The following is a 24,118-nucleotide window of genomic DNA, read 5'->3' as shown; positions in this document are numbered from 1 at the left end:
ATTTTAGCCAGGGTGTGATTTCTGACACCCGGATGAGAGTGTCAATTTAGGGATTGTTTGAGCATACAGTGGAAAATACAAAGAAATAGGACAGGAAGTCATGTATATTTACATGGGACATTTACAATAGGACAATAGGACATGTATATTTGTGAATATACATGTATGTACGATACATAAAGAAAAAGCTATTAATGTTTATTGACTAGCAAACCTCAGTTGAGAGATGTGGTATCTTATTATACCTCCAAGGAAGCATGAAATGTAAGATTTGAGAAAGAAAAAATAAACCTTATAAAATTCATATCACATTCCACAATCCTGAAAATTGCACTGGTTTTGCACATTCCACATTCTGCATTGCTGAATTTATCACAGTCTGATAAAAACACATGGTTAGCCATTAATTGGAATTTGAAAAAGTCTTAGTAGTTCAGTGGTGAATGTGATCATGTCTAAAAGAAATCAGATTTTAATTTAGAAATTTATTGCATAAATTTATGTGTTTCTCCAAGGTTTCTTTTCTTTAACTTGATCTCTCCTGGACATGAACTTCCCTTGAAAATGAAGAGCAGGAGAGCACCCTGAGGCATTTAGAACTGGAGGACATGCACCTGCATCCTACTGTGGACATGCAATGTGAATGTGCCCGGGGTCAGTGACTCCATTTCTCTAAGTGCCAGTTCCCTTGATAGCTCTCAAAATTGTTGGCATTAAATTAGATGCAAAAAAAAAACCCCACTTGGTAAATCAAAACATATATGAAAATAGGTTCTTAAATTTTTTTACATATAAAAATCTGATTGGACTTGCAACAATAATCAAAGGATGCTTAAACCATTGCACGAAATGTTGATGGGGAAGAATATTTTTACGGAGAATATTATCCCACAGATTACTTGCAGGAGGGATAAGAGGACCAAGTTGTACTTCTGCCTAAAGTCAGTGATCATCTTTAGCATCATTAAAAGTGGGGCAATAATAATAACAACAATATATGCATCTTGTAATACAATTAGCAGTACATAGCACCAAAGACACTTAGCCTGAATCTAGTCAAGACTTTTGGTTTAACTCAGGTTGATATGGGAATACAGGGAATAGTGCACCAAGTGTAAGACACAACAGACAGAAGCAGTCAGTCCAATTCAGGATGTGAGCTGTGTCACAGGACAACTGACAGATTTCCTTGCAGGAAAATAAAACATTTTTGGGTGGGGGTCAGTGCTAGATTAAAAGTGACTTAAGAGACATAAAAACTAACTGCAATTTGTGGACCTTGTTTGGATCTTTGCTTATACAAACCAATGGTCAAAAGACATGTGTGGTTTAACGGGGGGAGCACGAAGATATTACTGTTGGTACTTTTAGGTATGCTCACGGCATTGTGGTTATGTACGGAACTGTTGAGAGATGCAGATGAAATATTTAGGGAAGAAATGCCAGGTATTTTAAATACCTGAGAAGAAAAACCGTGTGTCTGTTTAAATCTTTATAGTGGTGCACAACAACTGTTGTCAAGGGGATGAAAAGGGAGAAACAAGAAAGAAGAAAGAAAACAAAGAGGAAAGAAAAGGGTGTTCCCTACCTAAAAGGCTAAAGGGCCTCAAAAGATTTTTAGACTCTTGAGTTAGGAGCAATATCAGGTCCAGGGCCATTTCTCTGTCTGTAGAGTTAAGCTATGCTCTATCTTAGTCTCTTGGAAAAGTGGGGACTTCCTAGGCAGGAAAAATGGCAAATCTTGGTCCATGTAATTCTCCAAATAAGCAATCTCCATTCTAAACTCCTGAGAGAAGAAGCAATTCAGTAAACAGATCTCATGTTCTAGTGGTCCCATGGGCTAATAAGTCTTAAAAGTGTCCTCCTTTGGGCTAAAATCAATTACATTTCAATCTGATGTAAATTTGTTTTTGTGAAATGCAATAAAAAGGCTGAATTAAATCTAAGTCCACCATTTAAAAATTAAGAGGGATCCAAGAAGTTGTTTACCTATTTTCCCTGTAGGAAATGTTATGCACTAGTAATTCAAATATAACCGAGCTTCATAACTTTTGCTATCTGTTGGCCTTATTCTTTGTCAGAAATAATAGTGAAATAAGGTTTTGTTTTCCTTTTTTCAAGAATAGAGCACTCCATAAATATCATTACCTACAAGCTTTAGTAGGTACATCCACTAAACCCACCCAGTAATGAAATGGAACCAAACAGTGCTGGCTTCCAAGGATCTTAATTTTGTGATGAAAGAAAAGAAAGACTGTTCTTTGCCCTTCCAGTAATATAAATATGTTGAACACTGAATTAAAAGGCTACAGGTAGTGGTTGTAATTTGAGTTACAAAATGCTGAGTATAGCCCTGGCTGGTGTGGCTCAGTTGGTTAGGCATCATCCTGAAACCCAGAAGGTCGCAGGTTCCATCTGAGGTCAGGGCACAAGCCTAGGCTGCGGGTTTGGTCCCTGGTTGGGCAGTATACAGACAACAAGCAACCAATCGGTGTTTCTCTCCCTCTCTTCTTCCCTCCCTTCCCCTCTCAGTGTAAAAAAAAATGGCTAAAAATAAAAACAAATGTAGTTCTCAGTAAAGAAACTCCAAACAGTTTAATCAGTTAAAGGTTGACCCCTTTGAATGTAAATTAAAAATCTCACCCAGGAAGGGCCAAGAAATGCATATTACCTTTAATACTTAGTGCATTTAAAGTTAAACTCTATACTTTTCTCAAATAAAATACAGATAAGCAATTACTTCTGACTTCATAAGCATGGAAGACTTATTTGGGTCACACAAAAGACAAGAATCTTGATAAGACTCACAGCTAATTGGGCAAAACAAAATGTCTCCTTTTATACTGGATATTCCTCAGCCTCAATAAATTACTTGAACATGAATTCTTGGTTTATCTGAAGACTAACTGTAAAAATAAATATAAACTTGGGACTTTTTTCCAACTTTATGGTGAAAAGCTTTTAATAAAATGTTAATTTGAAAAAAAAGCAGAAATATAAAAGCATGTAGACACTACAAGTGGAGTATCCAGGTATTAGTCTCTGTCATTGTATTTATACCTCACACATATTATATACCTATATATTAGGTGTGTGTGTGTATATATATATATCTGTACATTATATATATAATATTTAGTAAAATATATTTGTCTACCTATATTTATGAAAAGCAAATAGTAGACAGTAGATGGTATATAGGAGTGTGTGTGCATTTGTTTATTTGTTGTGGGGATATATAGTTGGGTGTGTGCACATGTTTCAAAAACATGTCCTTAGTGGTTCTCTGTATAACGTCTTCTTTGCAGGATTCTGATATATTGGGACAATATTATTTGTCAATACCCTGCTTGTTCCACAGCTGCTCTGCCTGGTAAGCATGAAGAAAGATCTTTGGAAAAGCAGACTGGGAAGAAATCCCCATGTAAAAAGAAATTTATTCTTTTACTAAAAAAGTTCCAGTGTAGCTTTATAAAAAGGGAGAGATGAGGAGATGTGGGACCAATTAGCTTTTACCTTGCTTCAATGTTATTTGCAGCTTTTCCTACAAAAAATTCATCTCACTTAAAAGTAGCATATACGATACCCAAGAAATTTCTGCAAAGACAGGGTATACTCTCACACAGCATGCAGCAACCAAGGACATAGTTCATGAAAACTAGATTAGTAGATCAAATAGAAATGGTGGCAGTAAGTAGTCATGGCATACACAATATTATGGCTTAATATAGTGCTAATGTCACAAATGTCTAAACACTGTCCTCAAATGATCTTCAAGGTAAAATAGGCCCCTGATGGCCTCAGTGTATAAGCATCTGCAGATCTTAGGGAACCAGTGACCCACCTGGTTCAAATTGGTATACTACCTACTGCTCTATTCTTAAGAACACCTATTCATGCCTTGGGAAGCTTTCCAGGTATAGACTGGAGAGGATGCTCAGAGACTCCCCACCCTGATCAGAGTTGAATTTAGTCATTTTCTTGAATACATGCACAGTGCTTCCTAAGACATCACAATAGTCATGTATGCAATTGTTTTTTAAATAACTCATAGAATAGCACCCTTTACCTCATTCTCTCAAACCTCAGCCACAGCATTCATGCGCTAATTCAGGAAGTAGTTACCTGGAGCTTGTTATCTACCAGGCACTGTACCAGGTACTGGGGGCGACTAAAAAAGAATCCATTTGTCTCTATTTTCAAGGTCTTTTACACTGTCTCCCATTCCACTCCCCACCTCCTCAAACCCACCCACCCACCATCCAAAAAATAAAACCCCTTCTTTTCAACTCCTCCTGAAAGTCCTAAAAGTCAAGGTTGGTAGTTGGTTCCAGATTCATACTAAGGTTCACAGCTAAAATTTATTTCCATATTGGGTTAGAAAACACCATCCCATCTGCATCAGTTAAGCCTCTCCCATTCTCTCACCCCAAGGCAAACAACATTTTTTAAAAATATATACAAAGCAGAGAATGAACATCTGGAAGATGATATCAGCATGACTCTTCAGTTGCAAAAAGGGAAAACTACTCCTAGTCAAATGACAAAAAAAAAAAAAAGCAATCTGAAAGTCTGGCAATACTTTTCCTTTCTTCCACAGGACCAGACTTCGAATACAGCAGAATGAGTTCTTCTATCTTAAATCCTTATTTGCAGACTTCTTATTTACAAACAACAGTTGGACTAGACATATGACGTTATTATAGGTTTTGATTCTCAGCTGGAGTCAGCCCCAAGTCTGTAACAGCAGGGCAGCAACTGAGTTTTCACTGCCTTCTTACCCCTGAGCCCCTACCTAACCACCACCGAGCACCCATCCCTACTGAACGCCCATCAGGTGCCAGCCACTATCCAAACTATAAAGCTCTTCAGGGACCTTGTATTCTTGTAAGGGTAATATGCACGAATTAAATAAAAGTACAAGTTATACACTGTTGGAAAAGGATAAATGCTCTAGGTAAACCTGAAAGCAGAAAAGGGAATATGAAATTCTGGGGATGGTGAGTGGACTACAGGTGGTCAGGGATATCCTTCCCAAGAAGGCAACATCTGAACAAAGACTGAAGGAGGAGGGAGTGGACTGGATATTTGGGGCAAGACACTTCCATGCAGAAGGAGCAGCATGTGTAAAGGCTCTGAGTGTGAGGGGTGCCTGATACCTTTGAGAAATAGCCAGTAAGCCGGCATGGCTGCAAGTATGGGTGAGTGTGCTGAAGAATGAGGTCGAAGAGGCAGTGGGGGTAGGCAGAACAAAGGGACCCTTCATATCTTTAACATTAATAGCAATACTAGTAATAAACAGTAGTGAATTGTAAGGTAGTTGGTGTTTATTGAGCTTTTACTATGTGCTAAGTGCAATTCCAGATGGGTTATGTGTATTACCTCCTTAAAAATGCAAAACAATTGGTTCTTCTGCAGTAGATCCAAAACTCTATAGGAAAGGTTTCCCTGGAAATCTTTTTTTTCCCCCTGCTCTAACATGACTAAAATCTTTGCTAAATGATGCAATTAATTTAACTTCCTTATGCATCTTAAAAATAAAAACATAATTCACCCTGGCTGATGTGGCTCTGTGGATTGAATGCTGACCTGCGAACTAAGGGGTCATCAATTCAATTCCAAGTCAGGGCACATGCCTGGGTTGTGGGCCAGGTCCCAGGTAGGAGGTACGTGAGAGTCAACCACACATTGATGTTTCTCTCCCTCTCTTTCTCTCTCTCTTCCCCTCTCTCTAAAAATAAATAAATAAAATCTTTAAAAATAAATATAAACATAATTCTTTGTAAATGTCATATGTCTTGCTTATTTTCATGTCATAGTATTTTTTAACACAATTTTCAAGTTCATGTCAGTACTACAAGGTTAAAGGGACCAATTTATGTGATGAAAAGTTAATAAATACAGTTTGAGACACTATTCAGAGTTCAAACCCTGCTTTAATAACATCCTTTGATTTGTTCAATGAATCCTTGAACATAAAGTCTTCTTTTTCTGAAATATATAGGTATAACTTGATGTTCAAGTGTTACAAATCATATCTACTGGAGCCAAAAGATATGGAACATATTGTTCTTCTGGCACATTCCCTTCTTCTGCTGTACTTCATTTAAAAGGCATCCTTGCAAATAGAAAGCATGCCAAGAGAGCTTACTAAACTTACTAAGAGGGCTTACTAAACAAAATTGATTAGTGGAAGCACCAGATGTCCCATCATAAAGAACTTTGGTAAACTTTTATTACTTAGTTTTCCTTAATTAGAAAGTAATTTGAAAATACCTCCCAAACACACCAAAAAGAGATTGTTCAGTTCAACCCGAGAAACATTTATTGAGCACCTTTGTCAGGCGCTAGGAAGATGAAGACAATCCCAGGTGCTCCCCTTGAGAATCTGCAGTCTACAGCGCTGATAGGATCTCAGACCTTGGAGATGGAGAGAAGTTTGGACAAGTGCACACAATGATACAGAGGGTGCCAGATTGAACTTGTGTTTACTTTTTAAGGAGTCGCTCACCAAAAACAGCAGATATCAGCTTAAGAAGAGTGAACTTCTAATATTCTAATATTACATTGTCTACAGCACAGAAGGTAGCACTTTATCATAATCCTAACATTATAAAGTGTTTCTACCATCTCAAAACTGATTCGAATCAGAATTACATGGGGGGACTTATGAAAGGCGTATTTTCCCAGGCCCCGCCCTTTGGAAATTCTGTTCACAATATTGCGCTGGGGCTTTACGAAGCTCTGGGAGAGAGTGGCGGTCTGGCAGCGCTGGGGAGGCAAGAAGCACCAGACGAGGCTGACTCCAAGATCAATGAAGGTAAAATGGAATGAATGGTGTCTTCTCACCAGAAAACAGACTGCTAAGTGAGCCTGCTCTCTGATCTTCTAAACACCGAGAACACTAGTGTACTGATAACACCATCCAGTTGCACAGCCAGCAGCATGTCTCACAACCTGAAATACGGGTGCACGCTGCAGTTTATGAAAACTTGAAAAATAAGTGACTAAGGGCTAATTAGGGAAATCACACATGTGAGAAATTTCCAAAAATCACTGACTACGCTTCTTCACTCAAGAGGTATCAGAACTGGAGTTTCTAGATTTTTTTTTCAATAAATGCTCCAAATCTATGTTTAACTTTCTTTGTGATTAGGATGTTTCATGGAAATTGAATTGACAATTTCTTCTTTCCTTAAGTCATCTGCAGTAGTCTCAAATTGGAGGCCCGGTAAGAATCAGAGCAATCACACCACTGCTCTGCAAAGTACCCAGTTAACAGCGTGGACGACCGTATGGCATCTGACGCTTCATTTGTAAAGATGGGCGACAGTTTCGGATGGATTAGTACAGAGACACATTGTTGGATTGATTCACAGACATGCGGTATTAAACGTGCATCTTCAAATAGGAACTTGAGAAACATTTTTAATGCTTGAAACACCCATGATCGAAAATCCCACACACTTATCAAGATTTTATACTATGCCTACCATTTTACTCTGCTAAAGTGGTAAGACAGATCTCGTCTAAGCCTTAGCCTTAAAAAAAAAATAACAAATTGGTATGTCAGCAAACTTAGTAACCACTATCACCAACATCATGGGTATAAATGTTTCGGGCTGAGAATGGATACATTGTTCAGTGAAAAGGGAAAAAAAAGCATTGGGTTAAGTTTTGATTTTTGACTCATTAGAAAACACGGGGTGGGGAGCTGTCAAAATATTCTGGACAGATTCACTGCTGTGTACTAACCCTTATTGTAGGGGAGGAGGGGATCAAGAACTTTTAAAACTCCGCAGAAAGCTGCCCCTTGCTATCAAAAGAACTAATGAGCAAGGATTTGCCTGGACTGGTAAACGGTTTGCTGATTTAATCTGGTGGAAATGCAAAGGTAAACTCGGTGTGGGCTAATTAGGTCCAGCTTGAGGCCAAGGACCAGGTCCAGAGCAAGACCAGCCTGGTCGGGAGTTGACTCGCTCTTACTCCCAGGAAGGAGCCCAGCCACCTGCATCCAACTCGGTTGCAGACAGCACACTGGTGAGGGGCTGCGCGGCCGGCCAACCTCCCGCAAACAGTTCCTGACCGTTCGGTACCAGCCGACTACGCACAGGCTGGGGATTCCAGCCGCGCTGGGGAGAAAGGCAACTGGGAGGGCCCGGCGGTCCAATTGCTGAGCAGCTTGGTCCAAAGGACGCTGGAGAGAAGCGTCCTCGTTTATGACTCTCCCCTAAGGCCGCAAGGGTCTTCCTCTCGCGACCCCTGAGCCCTGTCACTTCTCACCGCGCCGGGGGAGTCAGGAAGGCTGGAAACTAAGTGGGGCTGCGAAGAGGGAAAGCGGGGAAGCGCCCGTGGATTCTCTTGTTTGAGGGGCAAAGACGACTGAGGGTGGGGTGGCGGGCAGCTATCCGAATGCAGTAACTTATTTTTACTCGAGCTGCCGTCGGCCAGAGAGAGCAGGACTCCGCGGGGTGCAGACAGGACCCCGACTCCCTCCCGCGCTCGGTCCCTGCAGGCCCAGCCCGCCGCCCACCGGACGCGCCCCACTCACCCGGCTCCTCCGCCTGCAGCCGGCGCGGGGCGGAGATCACGAGCAGCAGAGCCAGGAAGCCGCACCGGGCAGCCCCCGCCAGCGCGCAGCCGCCGCCGCGGACGCCGGCCACCATGGCCCAGCCAGTTGCCAGCTCGGCAGGCTCGGCCTCCCCTCGGCGGGTGCAGCGCCGCCGCTGCCCCGGCCGCACTGCCTCCTCCGCGGCCGAGCACGGCCTCGGGACTGGGCAAAGCTGCCGCCCGGCACCGAATCCCATTGGGGCAGCGGGGACCGGCCGCCGGGGGCGTCTCCCGCCCCGCCCAGCTGGGCCCCGCGCGCCGGCCCCCAAAGGAGGAAGTCCCGCTCCCCAGCGGCCGAGGTCTGAGAGCTCGGAGGCGTACCCGGAGCTCCCGGCTTTCACACTCCTTTTTTCCTCTGTTCCTCCTCCCCCAATGCACTTGAACCTGGGAGCGCGGAGGTCACCTGGCCTTGCCACCAGCTCAGAGGTGCGCAGTGTCCGGGTCCTCCCCAAAGTGCCTAAGCGCAAGGCGGGTGCGCCAGAAGAAGGTGGGCATGCCCCTGAGAGACTCTAAACGCGATGATAGGGTCATGATGATGACAATTAAGACCTAATTCAAGTCCATTCATTGAAAGTTAAGATCCAGCCGTGTGCTGCAAGGCACAGTGCCATTTGCAACTGGTGCCGTGAAGAGTGCTAGTGAAGCGCATTCTGGGGGATTTGATTAGATGGCAGCTGAGGAGACTGCGGGAGGGGCGAGGGGAGGGGGTAGGCATCAACCAGGAAAGACCTTTTAAACAGTGACATCTAAGCTGGGAATCTGAAGGTGAGTGGGACTTAGGTAAGCGGAAGGGCGGGGGGCGGGGGGCGGGGGCGGGGGGCAGGGTGGGGGGGGTTGGACAGAACAGACGCGCGGTGTGCCAAGGACCTAAGGGAGGAAAGGGCCAGCAGGGCCGGCAGGCTGGCTGCAACGGGTAGGTGCATGACCAGCACAGAGCTCGGGCCGGCCACAGCGAGGAGGGACTGGGAGGCCACCTGAGGGATGTTGAACTTGATCCTTAGGGAATGGGCAGCCACGGAAGGTTCAGAGAGAAGGGTGACAAGATCTGACTCTGGGCGGCAGTTTGAAGAAGGGCTTGGGAGAGGGCAACTTGAAAGTAGAGAATTGCAAAGTTATTGAATGGGGAGTGACAGTGAAAATGAACAAGAGACTAAATATATATTTTAAAGACTCCCTGATGTCTCCTGCAGCCTGCAATCCTTCTGCGCTTTCTCCACTTGCTACCCAACACACTGTCTCTGGGTGCCTGCAGCTTTCCTGGCTAAGGTGCAGCCAAGGTTACACCTGTGGGTGCAGAGAGAAGGAAGTAGTGGGGGGTGGGGGAATAGTCCTTCCTAGGTCAAGTACTGGCCTGTCACATACTCTTTGGATACCTGAATAGATTCCTTTCATACACGCATTCCTTTTTTTTCTGTCTATTTTTTACTAAATAAAAACGCTATTGAAATCTCAAATGAGATTGTCTTTGGGGTTATACTTTCTTGGAAGCAGCAAAATTTACAACAAAGAACTTGGACTTTACAAATAAGGCTTATCCAAGTCTGATTCCTGTATCAGTCACTGGTGGGGATTGACTTTCTCTGGGTCTCAGTTTCTTTGGAGAAATACCCAATAAATAGTAGGGTTATCTTTTGTATTGAAAGTAGATTCACGCCTGTAAAAATATCAAATATTCTCACATACAAAACATCAAAGGATACTTCAATATATTAAATCACTTCCTAACTCCAGCTCTCCCTGTTTCTCCATTCTCTTTATTCTTTCTAAGAAGGTGAGTGTGGGCAGGTGCTGTTGGCCTCTAGGTGTGGCTCTGTCGATTATGTATGAGGAAAGACAATAAGAGCATTGATTCTTAGTGAGGAACTCACAGGACAAGGCAGGTGGGTTCCCAGGGTTGACCTTTTCCATTTCAGGTAATACCTTGATAGGAATGAAGTAATGTATTCTACACCACAACAGGGGAGAAATTTAGGATCTGGTAACTATGAGAAAACAAAAGATAAGCTGGATCCTAGAGCTTTTCTTGTGCCATTTTTTCCTTGGAAAATAAAAGAAATTCTCTGGTTAAAAGCATAGTAAAAGAAGAATATGAGACATCCAGTGAAGATGGAGGTATAAGAAGACATTCTTCGCCTCCTTGGACAATGACAGAGAGAACTACAACTAAACCTCAAAACAACACCCAGAACTGTCAGAAAATCAAACTGTATGGAAGTCTGACAACCAAGGATTTAAAGAAGTCACATTCATTCAGACAATTAGGAGAGGCAGATTTGCAGAGACGGGCACAGTGGCGAGGAGGTGCAGTGTGGCATAGAGTGGCAGAATGGACAGTCCCACGTTCATGTGTTGTGGATAAAAATTGGGAGGGATACCTTGGGAGTGAGGATCCCAGCCCCAGGCCAGACCTCACAGCTCAGGGTTCCAGTGCCAGAAAGATAAATCCCATAACTTCTGGCTATAAAAACCAGTGGGAGTTGGGGTGGTGGAAGAAACTGCAGGATTCTCAGGAGACTTTAAAAGAACTTAAAGGGTCTCCATGGTCTTAGAATGTATGTAAACTCACCCATTCTGGGATTCGGCACCAGGGCAACAGCTGGAAGGGCATCAGATGCATATGGAGAGTCGGTAAAATGACTGGAAATGGGGCAAGAACCAAGCAAATCTCCAGAAGCCAGGGAGCAGCACTGTCCCCTCTCTGAGCCCTCCTCCACCCCACAGAGCCACAAAGCAGTGAAGCAGGTTGTCCAATCCTGGTGATTACCTAAGGCTGCCCCATATAGTTTACAGGTGCTTTTTCTATAGTAGACCATGCTAACACAGGGAGTCAAAGCAGCTCTACCTAATACAAAGAAGCAAACACAGGGAGGCTGCCAAATTGAGGAGACAAAGAAATATGGCCCAAATGAAAGAACAAAACAAACCCCCAGAAAAAGAACAAAACAAAATGGGGATAACCAACCTGTCAGATGCAGAGTTCAAAACACTGGTGATCAAGATGCTCAAAAAACTCATTGAGTATGGCAACAACATGAAGGAAGAAATGAAGGTTATACTAAGTGAAATAAAGAAAAATCTACAGGAACCAACAATGAAGGGAAGGAAGCTGGGATCAAACCAACAATTTGGAACATGAAGAAGAAACAAGCATTCAACAAGAACAGCAAGAAGAAAATATAATTCAAAAAAATGAGGACAGTATAAGGAGCCTCAGGACATCTCCAAAGGTACCAACATCTGAATCAGGGATGCCAGGAGAAGAGGAAAAGCAAGAAATTGAAAACTTGAAAAAATCCCTAATTTGGTGAAGGAAATAGACATACAAGTCCAGGAAGCATAGAGAGTCCCAAATAAGTTGGACCCAAAGAGGACCACACCAAGACACATCATAATTAAAATGCCAAAGGTTGAAGATAAAGAGAGAATCTTAAAACCAGCAAGGGAAAAATAGAGGTACCTATAAAGGAGTTCCCATAAGACTATCAGCTAATTTCTCAAAAGAAACTTTGTAGGCAAGAAGGGACTGGCAAGATATATTCAAAGTGATGAAAAGCAAGGGCCTACAACCTAGATTACTCTATCCAGTAAAGCTATCATTTAGAATGGAAGGACTAAATGAAGTGCTAGCTAGTCCAGTAAAGTGCTATCTAAACAAGGCAAAGCTAAAGGGGTTCATCATCACCAACCCATTATTACATGAAATGTTAAAGGGACTTATTTAAGAAAAAAAGATCAAAACTATGAACATTAAAATGGGGACAAATTCACAACTATCAACAACTGAATCTAACCCCCCCCAACAACAACAACAACAACAACAACAACAACAACAACAACAAACCTAGGGAAACAATCAGAACAGGAACAAAATCATAGGTATGGAGATAAATTGGAGGGTTATCAACTAGGAGAGACAAAGGAGAGAATGGGGGGAAAGGTACAGGGATTAAGAAGCATAAATAGTAGGTACAAAATAGACATGGTGATGTTAATAATAGTACAGGAAATGGAGAAGCCAAGGAACTTATATGCATGACCCATGGACATGAACTTAGAGGGGGGATTGCTGGAGGGAAAGGGGGTACTGGGTGGAGAGGGCAAAGGGGCAAAAATTGGGACAACTGTAATAGCATAATCAATCAAATATATTTTAAAAATAAATATATGAAAATATAGCAGTTATCGATTATATTCTATATATAATAAAATAAATAAGCCAGGTTAAACTGATGTATTGTGCTTCAACCACAGAGATGTTTATTCTGAGTATGTATACCTGTTTTATTCTTGAGAAAATTTCATTTAATTTTTGTGCTATAATGCCTATGAGATCTCAAAACTTTATATTAATTAATTTTTTTCATTAAGAGATTATGTAATTTTTCACTAGAAATTAGGATTGGATCCATCCACAATATGCCACATACTAAGATTCAAGAACCACTTATCATGTAGAACATTTTTCTGGAAGGGTCTCTCACCAGGCTATTTCACATTTTAACCCCTCCCCTTACTTATCACCTAATCTTTCCTCTTTTTTTGTATATCTTACTGTAATTTATTTTTATATTTGCTAGCTCTCCTATAAAGCTAGAAAGCAGCTGCTCAGGGCTGCCTTGATTTTTACATAAAATATGTATTCCATATTGCTTAGGTAAGATAGAATTTAAATAGAACTGCAAGCCTAGTATTATTCTACAGTAGTAGCTTTAGATTGTGGTTCAATTTGACAATCTAATTAATTTCATCTTCAGCATTTAGTAATGCTGACTGTTACTCTAGGAAGAAGACCAAATGAGATAAAAATTTGAACCCCTTATCGATGTCTACTTCCTGAATACTCTCCCTTTTCCAGTTGAACTCATAAATATATTTAAAACATTTTCTGTATGTGAAACAATGTGATGGAGATACACTGATAGCAAATACAGGTGCTCCTCTCTCCTTCATTTGTGGTCTAATAATAGAATTCTGAGAAAAGTAGTATGGGTTGATAAGTACCATGATAAAAGTTCAGGGTGTTATAAAGTCACAGAGGAAGGGCAGAGAACTGGATTTCGAAAGCCTGAGAGGGTGTGGGAGGGGTGAAGATAGTAATTAGAAGGGAAATAATGTTTGTCAGATGAGGAGAAGAGCTTGTGAGAAAGGTCCACAGTAGAAATCACAGGGTGCTTGTACGAATTGAGCCTAATTCGTGGGGGCAGGAACAGTGAGCCTGAGACAGAGGTGGGAGCCTGAAGGCAGAGTGGGAGGCAGGAGCAGGATCTGAGGGCACGGGAGGCAAGGACAGTGGAGGAACTTGTTCAGATTTGCCATTTTGAAAGAACCCACTGGCTATAGGGTGGGGAATGGACTGGAAAGAGGGACAGGGAAGCTAATTAAGAGTTGTAGCAATACTCCATAACTGGAGATAATGCACCTCCCCTCCTGTACTCAAAGTGGGGAGGGAGGTCCCTAGACCAGCAGAATCTGCAATACCTGAGAGCTTCCTAGAAATGCAGGCTGCTGTCCCCACCCCTGCTAGGGTCTAGGAACCAGAACCTGGCTTTTAGTAAGATCCCCAGGTCAGGGTAAAACCACGGTAGGTCTGAGAGATAGTGGGTAGAAACACAGACATGACTGGGTCTTAGGGTATGGACAGTGGGAAAGAAGAGAGTTTAACTTCTGAAATCAATAGCCAAAATAATTTACATCACCCACATTACTTCCCCATCCCTAACTTATAAGAAATTTTCAAAAACTTTAGCTGCTGCTGTTTATTACTTAGCTGAATCTTCTAAGATCCAGCAGGAATTCTTCAATGCTATCATTCATTATGGCCAGATCTCACCTTCTGGTCCCTTTTCTCTGACCCCAGAAACTTGATTTTTGTCAGTGTGCTTGACCTTGGGGATACTGCTCCATGACTAACTTAATCACAGAGGTATTTAAACCAGCATCAGTGCCAATGTATTAATTAACAATGAGAACTATAAAATGGTGAATATTGTCTTTAACCTTTAAACAATGTTGGAAGTTAGAATCCATCACATTCTAGGTGAACATAAAAGAAATGCAAGGTGGATTATTCGGCTGGTTCTAATGTTTGAAGGCAACACAGTAAGAGTGCTAGAACCTTTCCACCCTTCATACCTGTTAAAGTAAAAACATATTCTGACACATTAGAATGGTAAGGAAGATTTTATTTAGGAATAGTACAATAGGTGTCAGATTGGCAGTAGGGGAAATAGATCAGGCTTAACTCCGAATACAGGAAAGGCAGCTGGGGATTTCTCAGGCAAGAAATAGAGTGAGGGGGGAGATTCTTCCTGAAGACAGGTGAAGGACTTAAACATCAAATGTGAAGGAGGAGAAACTTGATCAGAAATCCAGGGTGATCAGATCAAAGGTAGGCTATTCTCTCTAAACTGATTTAGCAGGGTTCTTGCTAAAATTGGAATAAGAATTTACTTCCCTTGCCTATGGGGTCAAATTCATCAAGTCTTCTCTAAGACTGTGGTCCATAAGTTTAGTACTTATGTTTTCTTCTATGTATTTTGTTTGTTTGTTTCAGGTCTTATATTTTTGATACATTTTGAATTCATTTTTGTGTATGGTAACAAATAGTGGTCCAGTTTCATTATTTTGCATGTGGCTTTCCAATTTTTCCAGCACAATTTATTGAAGAGGCTTTCTCTTCTCCATTGCTTGTTTTTGGTGCCTTTGTTAAAAATGATTTGCCCGTGTAAATGTGGGTTTCTATCTGGATTTCCCTTCTTTCCATTTGTCTGTGTGCCTGTTTTCTGCCTATACCGTGCTGTTTTGATTGCCTCTTTATAGTATAATATGAAGTCTGGGAAAGTGATACCTCTGGCTTTGTTCTTTTTTCTCAGGATTGCTTTGGCTGTAGGGTTTGGTGATTCCATACAAATGTGATGATTTTTTGTTCTATTTATTTTTAAAATGCCCTTGGGATTTTGATGAGGATTGCATCAAATATGTATATTGCTCTAGGTTAAATGGCCATTTTAACTATGTTGATTCTTCCAATCCATGAATATGGAATAGCTCTCCATTCTTTTGTGTCTTCTTCAATTTCTTTCAATAATGTTTTGTAGTTTTCACCGTATGGGTCCTTCACATCATTTGTTAAGTTTATTCCTAGGTATTTCATAGTTTTTGTTGCAATTGCAACTGGAATTGTGTTTTTATTTCTTTTTTTTTGAATTTTATTGTTATTAGACAGTAGCGATTTTCAACTTGTGTGCTGCAAATTTTTTAAACATGCAATACCTTACTATTTAGTCAGGGGCACTGACTTCTATAACCTTAGATTGTCAAATTTAAAAAAGTGACAACAACTAACACAACAATAGCCCTCTGGTGTGAATGCCTGTCTTGAACTATAACTATGTAAGTCATATAATAGAGTTGCATCTTTTTGGTCATGTCGCATAATGACATTGCATCTGATTGGTTAATTCTTGGTACCAGAAATCCTTATATACAAGTATAGACACCTAATTTTTTAAAAGTCACTTTGGAGCAAAAAGGGTAGGTAATTACTATTTTGGTAAATCAATCAAAATTATATCTATTTTTGTCAGGTCAGCAAAAAAATACAATACATCTTTTGGTGTTCCACAGAACTTTAGTAATTAGTTTGTGTGTGCCATGAGATTTTAAAAGGTTGAAAATCACCATTATACAGTAATACGGTGGATTTTTATACATTGATTTTATATGTTGCAAATTTACTTTATTTATTTGTTGTTTCTAATAGTTTTCTGGTGGAATCTTTAAGGTTTCCTATATCAAGAATCATGCTATCTGCAAAAAGTGACAATTTTTAGATGAATAGAACTTTATCAAACTAAAAAACTTCTGTACAACAAAAGAAACCATCAACAAAACAAACAGGTAAACAACCAAATGGGAGAAGATATTTTCAAACAATACCTTTGATAAGGAGCTAATATGCAAATATATAAAACACTCATACAACTCAACACCAAAAGACCCTAACAATACCGTAAAAAATGAGCAGAGAACCTGAACAGACACTTCTCTCAATAAGACATACAAGTGACCAACTGATATATGAAAAGATGCTCAACTTCCATAGCTATAAGAGAAATGCAAATCAAAATCAAAATAAACACCTCATACCTGTTAGAATGGCTGTTATCAACAAGACAAGAAGTAACAAGTGTTAGAATTCTAAGTTGTAGAGGAAAATGGAGCCCTCACTCACTGCTGGTGGGAATATAAACTGGTACAGCCATGATGGAAAACAGTGTGGAGGTTCCTAAAAAAATGAAGAGTGGAGTTACCATATAACACAGCCATCCCTCTTCTGGGTATCTACCTGAAAATTTTGAAAGCATTTATTTGTAAAGATATATGTGCCCCTATATTTATTGCAATATTATTTGTGGTAGCCAAGATACAGAAACAACTGAAGTGTCTTTCCATGGATGTTTGGCTAAAAAAATGTGGTACATATATACTATGGAATACTACTCAGCTGTAAGAGAAGATGAAATACTGCCATTTACAACAACCTGGCTCCTTTCCATGCTCTAACTTCATGTGAGATTGAGAGGAAGGGGACAGACCAAGTTTGGACTGCTGGAAGAGAGTTCCAGGCTTTGCTCTCAACAGAGTTCCCACCTTTGGCCCAGAGACTTGGGTCATTTGCCTGGGGAAGAAGGTAGGGAGGGAACTTGGAAGTTCACTTCCTTCTAGCAGGCTGTGCCACGGTTCTTACACTCTGGGAAAATCCTCCTAGAATCCCATGAGTCTAACAGGTGTCATTCAGAACCCCGAGGTAAAGGAGGAGAGCCCTCCACCTCACTCATAACAGCCACCAACTATTGACTTGAGTGTTAGAATAAGACCCACAGTTGAATCTCAGGCTCAGCCAACAGGCTCCAGTGCCTCTGTTTCCCTCTGTCTACTCCTTCTGTACCTAAAACTCAGGAAGGAGGAAGAGCTAGAGGGAGAGATTGGGAAGCAAGGGGATAACTAATGCTCTGCTCCTTAAATAATAAGCTCCCTGAGGAGAGTACCACAAGGGGAGAGGAAGCCATAGGGCATAGGGCAAAGAGCTACAAGGCTGAAATTGACCTTCAGGCTCTGACTACTGAGATTCAAGTCAATGTGTTCAGAGCTGGGGAAGCTGAGACAGAGGGATAGAAGAAAGGAGCAGTGCCCAGCTCGGCCCACCCTTGTCTCCAACTCTTATGCTCTTGTGGTTTATGGGACAGGGGGAAAGCTCTTGAAAAAGAGTCAAGGAAAATTGAGTTTGTCCCTAGATCCACAAACCCTGTGTCCTGGTGCAAGTTGCTCCCCTTCATTGGGCCTTGGTTTACCCCTCTCTACAGGGAGGAGGCTGGCTGGACTGGATTGGCTTAAACATCCAAGATGCTGTCCTGATGCTAATCGAGCCACTGGGGAAGTGGAGGTGATCTGCTGGCATCTCTGGGAAACATTGTTAGAAGTTTAAAATATTAAACAGAAACTTTCAAGGAGAAGTGGCTCCCGTCCTCTGGCCTCTCCTTGTGACTCTTGGATATTTAGACCTGAGGGCTGAGGGTTTCAAAGAACAGGTATGGGATGTAGGTGCAGTGACAGCAGAGCTCCATATGAAGGCGCGCATGAACACTCTTAGCGAGGAAAATCATGATGCTTGAGACAAATGATGGCTCTCCCGTCAAAAGTCTGGTCCATTTCTCTCCACTTCTAAGAGATTAGAGTCTGATTTTCATCTTCTTTCCTTCTTCCTACATCCCTGTGTGATTTAACTTTATAGTTTGAAGAAAACAAAGATCATTGTAGTCACCAGTCCATTTAAACAGGAGATGCATTTTTTTTTATTTAAGTAAAAGAATAGATGTTACAGCAGGAATATCTTGGGAGTGGTGTCTGGCCTTTCCTATGGTCCCTTCAGCTCTTCTACACACAGTGGTTTGTAAATTTCATAAAAGCTTATCAATTTTTATCCTGATAAATGTCTTGAATGCTAAAACTCAATGAAGTTTAAGATTTAAAGTCCTCATGATGAGTAGGAAATGGGACTACTCCTATTAAAAACTATTATCTACTTTTCTGAAGACTTTTACTTCCTACCATTCCAAGCTTTATCTTAAGAAAAGGTTCTCATTCAGTTAAATATGTGAAGGATTGAATTTCAGCTTCTTTGAAAGACAGGCTTTGCCTTTTCAAAGATGTTTTTCATTTTCTTTTAATGTTTGTGTCATATGACTTTAAACAAAATTCATGGCTCCATACCACAAAGAGATCACAAAAGCCAGAAAAAAGAGAGATAAATATCTTGAAATCAAGAAGTTGGGTAATCATTAGCACAAAAGTTTCTAAGTGAATAGAGAGCCATTTATGGGTTCAATTCTGAACTCTTTATTTAGACAACAATTCTTAGTTAATGGAATTTTTATTTGAATAGAGAACATACAATTAGGAGATTGAGAAGCAGGTTATAAGGCATCTGGCAGACTTGACACCTTATTAGTAGAACTCCTATTGGAAGCCAGGCTGTAGGTAATACAAAATTATCTACTTAGTGGGATGTTGCATAAGAGGAAGCTCCCCCTGCATTGTGGAAGGAAATGGAGACTGCAGCAGACATTGTGGACAGTGATTTGGCAGTGTTCAATCAATTAGATATCCATGGCTCTGTGATCTGGCCAGGACCTGGCCATGTACAGGATGCAGAGGAATCAGGGTGTCTGTACTGTGGAATGAGTGAAACGTGGTGGTTGCACACCTTGGAGCACTATGCAACGTTTAGAAACAAGGAACTCGATCAACATATAATAGCAGAGACAGATCTTAAAAGCATTGAGTTAGAGTAAGAAATAAATTTACATAAAGTTTTGTGTGTGTTTTTTCATTTTTAGAGGGAGAAGGTGGGGGGGAGAGAAAGAGAGAGACATCGATGTGAGAAAGAAACATCGATTAGTTGCCTCCAGTACACCATGCATGCCCAGACAGAACCTGCAACCTGGGCATGTACCCTGACCAGAGAGCCAGCCTGCAGCTCTTCAGTGCAGGGATGACACTCCAAAACTGAGCCACACCGGCCAGGGCAAATTCATATAAAGTTTTAAAATACACACTCAAACAACAACACTTTTCATAAGGTTGCCTACAAGCTCAAGAGAACATCAATTACCCCTGTTGTGGGGGGAAAAACAGGGGCAAGGTATAAATATATAAGAAAAAGGGGTATGCTATAGACACTTGACATTGATGATAATGGGCCTTGGGATGAACATGGTTTCTGCACCTGAGGTAATTAAAGAAGGAAGAGATAAAGAAGTAATGGGAGGCAGGTTGTCTATGAACCTGAAAGCTGAGATGACTTCAGGTAAACATCAGCTACACAGAACTGGTAAATCAGGAGGGACATGTTAGGCGTGCACAGCTCAGTTCTTTTCTTTTCCTGGGGAGGGAGCCTCCATCACACAGGCCTTCCTAGGCCCAGGGCTCTCTAGAATTGCGTGGGCAAACCTTCCTAACTCTGTAGTTTAGTCAGCAGGCCCAGCTGGGTCTGATACTTCCAGCCAAGGTCTGTTGGCAATGTCTTCCATTTTTACTCTATGACTCAAATTGTTTATAACTGGATGGGGAGATGAGTAGTACTTATCGGGAGCACTCCTGGAGACTGCAGCTGTCACAGGCATGCAACTTACTTGAATTGTGTGATTTTTATTATTTGGGAACCACTTTCCCTACCATCTTACCCACTTGGATCAAGGTGCAGCCTGTACTTGGCAAAAAGCAGTTGAGGCATAAAGGTAATGTTCCCATCACCAGAGAAGTTATCAGAACGTCATAATAGAGCCTGTTGACTCAGGGTCGTGCGCAAAATAAAGTTTACGGATTAAACAAGCTTGCTTATCAGGCTTTTGTGGGCTACTTTCAGTTACTAGTGTGTTCCTAGGGTGTGGTATACTGGGAGGAAAAAAGAAAAGGGGGCTGTGGCATGCTGGGAGCAAGGGAGAGCAGGGGAGGTGGCGAGGGAGCCAAACTGCATGTAACAACCTTAGTGGTCATGGAGAGCCTCATCCTGCAGGGTAACTGATGTCCTTGAAGGCAGGACAAAGGTGATTTCTGCTCAATATGGTCTGTTCGGTTAGGTAAGAAAATAACTCAATTTTAAAGATTGCCATTAAAAATAAAATGCCACTTAAAATGGTTCCCCTGAGCTATTTGAAAAATCACTACTGTGCCACACCTAATGCCCCATTCTTGTTTGATAAAGGAGTTATGACTTGATATTAATGGTTTAAAATCATTGGTATGTTTACAAAGTCTAGTTTCTGTACTCTTCTGAAAATGTACACCTTATTCCTTTCCACAGTTACTTAAACCCAAGTTCATTGTAATGGTTTCTAAAGTCTTTGCTAAAGTCAGTTAAACATGGAAGTGCTTTAAACACAGGAGTGCCTTCAATTTAAGCCATTATGTTAAATGCTCTATTGTTTTGCAGAATGTTGTGAATTTGCAATATGTGTATTTCATATTATGTAATTGTAGATTTGATCAGAAATATATAGTTAAATAGTAATCTGTAGTAAATTTATATTACCTTTATATCTGGGTTTGCAAAATTTCTTTCCAGCTTAGAATGATAATGACTTTTTTAAATCCTCACCAGAGGATATGTTTTTTAACTTGATTGTAGAGAGAGACAAAAGAAACAATTAGTTGCCTCCTACACACACTCTAAGAGGGAATCGAACCTGCAACCTAGGAATGTGCCCTGACCAGAAATTGAACCCTAGCCTTGTGGTGTACATCACAAGGCTCCAACCAACTGAGCCACCTGGCCGGGACATAATGACTTTTAACCTAATTTTTTTCAGTTCCAGTTTGAGGAAGCTATGACTGTGAAATCTTTGGCTGGCAATAATGTTTCTAACATGGTTGGGATCATACATCTTCCGGGGTCCATAGTCTAATCTCTACAGCCATCAGGTTCATTCAGGTGCTTGAGCCTTCACGCACACTGAACTAGAAGAAATCAGTGTGAGTATGGGCAGGCATCCTTATAGCACAGAGTCGAAATCTGCTGGAAATGGTTAATCACATAAACTCCAGGAGCCAAGCATAAACAAAATTTTAATTATTTTCCTACTTAAAATGCAATATGTGATTGTTATAAAAAGAGGAAAAAATTTTATAAGTAAAGGACAAAATTAAGGTCTTTTGTTTTCTAAATTTCTTTTCCTTTCCTTCCCAAGATAACTTGTTACATTTTTGTGTGTATTTCTTCAGAATGGAGCCCTCATTTTGCCATAAGAATGTCATTATTTAAGTACAGTTATTATATCATGGGTCTATTGACCATAATATAGATAAAATTTTGAAATGCAGATAAAATTTGGTTAACATATATACATTTATGAGATAGCCAGCCTTTGAGGAATCATTTTACAGTGTTAGTCCTGACTCATTCTAGATTCCATTCTTTCAAACAAGAAGAGCTTGTTGGGCCTGTTTTCCTTGGTTCCCACGATCTTTTCCTGGCTCAATTCAGCTTTACCCGAAATTGTTACATGTCCAGTTAAAACTTGCTTGTGCACTTATCTGTATATTTTTACTGTTAATAATTCTAGAATAAGTTTCTTTTCTACTTTTTTGGCAGGAAAATAGGTAGAATGGACAGTAGTTTAAACCTTGTTGAAAGCTATAGCTGCTCTTGGTCGAAGCAAGAAAAGCTTTTGGGATGGTTTGTACCAAGCTCTTCAGCACCTGGATGGATACAAAAGTCTAACAACTTGTCATTTTAGACCTTCCAGTACATTAAAGAGGTAGGTCATTGATCCCTGTGAATTTGCAACCCAAATTATTGGCCTATCAAATAAGGTTGCGTGAATATAAGTAGAAGCGTAATTTTCAATGGTATATTTCCAATTACCAATGTTTAATTGAAGTGAGAAAATAATAAATGGATTAAGGTGCTTGTTAAATAAATGGATATATAAATGACTCTAACAAGGATGTAATATTTTCTCACTAACAATTGAAAAGACAAATGGTTCTAGGTTTATTCATTAATTGGTTAATTCATTCACTCATTTGTTGTTTGGTTGGTATCTCCAACCATCCATCCATTTATTCATCTTTCTCTCCAACCATCTTCTCAAAAAGTATTTTTTGAACACCTTCTCTGGAGGTGGAAATGTAAGAGAATTAAAACAAACAAACAAAAACCCCGCATAAAACATCAGCGGCATCCCCAAGGAGCTAACCATCAATTTCTAGTTACAACTCCCAAAGCAGACTTTGGGGGTAACGTTTCTCTTTTCTAAGTCATAAAACTGATTTATATAGGCCTGCAAGAGAATTAGAGGTGAAAATTTATACTTCAAAGCCCCACCCTAGAAGATCTTGATTCAGTAGGTCTGAATCTGCCAGGTTCTAACTGAGTCCCTGAACAAACCGCTTTATTCTTCAACGTTGCTTTCCTCGCCGTGTATCCTGGAGAGATGAGATAATGAAACCCACTTCAGGCTTGTGAGGATTATTAAGTGAGACACTGTACATGAGAGCCTTTGAGATTCCCATGTGTTATATAGTTCTATGGTATTAGTCACTTTGAAGGTACTTCAATAATTTAAACACATTTTCAGAGGCTTTGTTTGTTTTGAGTTTTATAAGTTCTTTATAAATTATGGATATTAGCGCCTTATCAGATGTATCGGTGAATATATTCTCCCATTCTGTGGGTTGCCTTTTTATTTTGTTGATGATTTCTTTTGCTATGCAAAAACTTCTAGTTTGATGTAGTCCCATTTGTTTATTTTTTCTTTTGTTTCCCTTGCCTATGGAGATCTATCTGATAAGAAATTGCTATGAGCAGTGTCCACGATTTTGCTGTCCATGTTTTCTTCTATGATTTTTCTGATTTTGGGCCTAACATTTTTTTTTAAATATTTTATTTATTTATTTTTAGAGAGGGAAGGGAGGAAGATAGAGAGAGAGAGAGAGAAACATCAATGTGCGGTTGCTGGGGGTTATGGCCTGCAACCCAGGAATGTACCCTGGCTGGGAATCGAACCTGGGACACTTTGGTTCCCAGCCCGCGCTCAATCCACTGAGCTACGCCAGCCAGGGCTGGGCCTAACATTTAAGTCTTTGATCCATTTTGAATTTTTCTTGTGTGTGATATAAAAAGATGGGGCAGTTTCATTTTTTTGCATGTATCTGTCCAAATTTTCCAAACACAGTTTATTGAATTAACTATCTTCAGCCCATTTTATGTGCTTGCTTCTTCTGTCAAATAATTGACTATAAAGGTGTGGGTTTATTTCTGGACTCTCTATTCTGTTCCATTGATCTATGTGTCTGTTTTTATGCCAGCACCATGCTGTTTTGATTACTATGGCCTTATAGTATAGGTTGACATTAGGTAGCATGAGTCCTCCAATTTCATTCTTCTTTTCCATGATCACTATTGTTATGTGGGGCCTTTTGTGGTTCCATGTAAATTTTTGAAATA

General features: G+C 40.6%; 2 protein-coding genes across 3 annotated transcripts in view; one reads left to right on the top strand and one right to left on the bottom strand.

Moving 5' to 3' along the window:
- Nucleotides 1–8,938, bottom strand: part of DCBLD1 (discoidin, CUB and LCCL domain containing 1) — a 63,762-nt gene extending 54,824 nt beyond the window's left edge. Inside the window, exon 1 of the mRNA XM_045843121.1 lies at nt 8,552–8,938. Within this exon, the coding sequence (XP_045699077.1) occupies nt 8,552–8,807 (256 nt within the window). The 5' untranslated portion in view covers nt 8,808–8,938. The remainder of the gene's footprint in view (nt 1–8,551) is intronic.
- A 541-nt stretch (nt 8,939–9,479) lies between these two features.
- The window catches only part of ROS1 (ROS proto-oncogene 1, receptor tyrosine kinase), a 132,142-nt gene continuing 117,503 nt past the window's right edge, over nt 9,480–24,118 (top strand). Inside the window, exons 1-2 of one of the 2 annotated variants that reach the window (XM_045843073.1) lie at nt 20,627–20,750; nt 22,262–22,427. The gene's annotated coding sequence lies outside the window, so the exon portion shown is untranslated. Of the gene's footprint in view, nt 9,524–20,626; nt 20,751–22,261; nt 22,428–24,118 lie in introns of those variants that run through there. The other variant, XM_045843075.1, reaches the window with a different exon arrangement.

Source organism: Phyllostomus hastatus, unplaced genomic scaffold, assembly GCF_019186645.2.
Source record: "Phyllostomus hastatus isolate PE091 unplaced genomic scaffold, TTU_PhHast_1.1 phas_contig_40, whole genome shotgun sequence".
Taxonomy (NCBI): Eukaryota; Metazoa; Chordata; class Mammalia; order Chiroptera; family Phyllostomidae; genus Phyllostomus; species Phyllostomus hastatus.
This window is presented reverse-complemented; position numbering and strand designations above follow the sequence as displayed.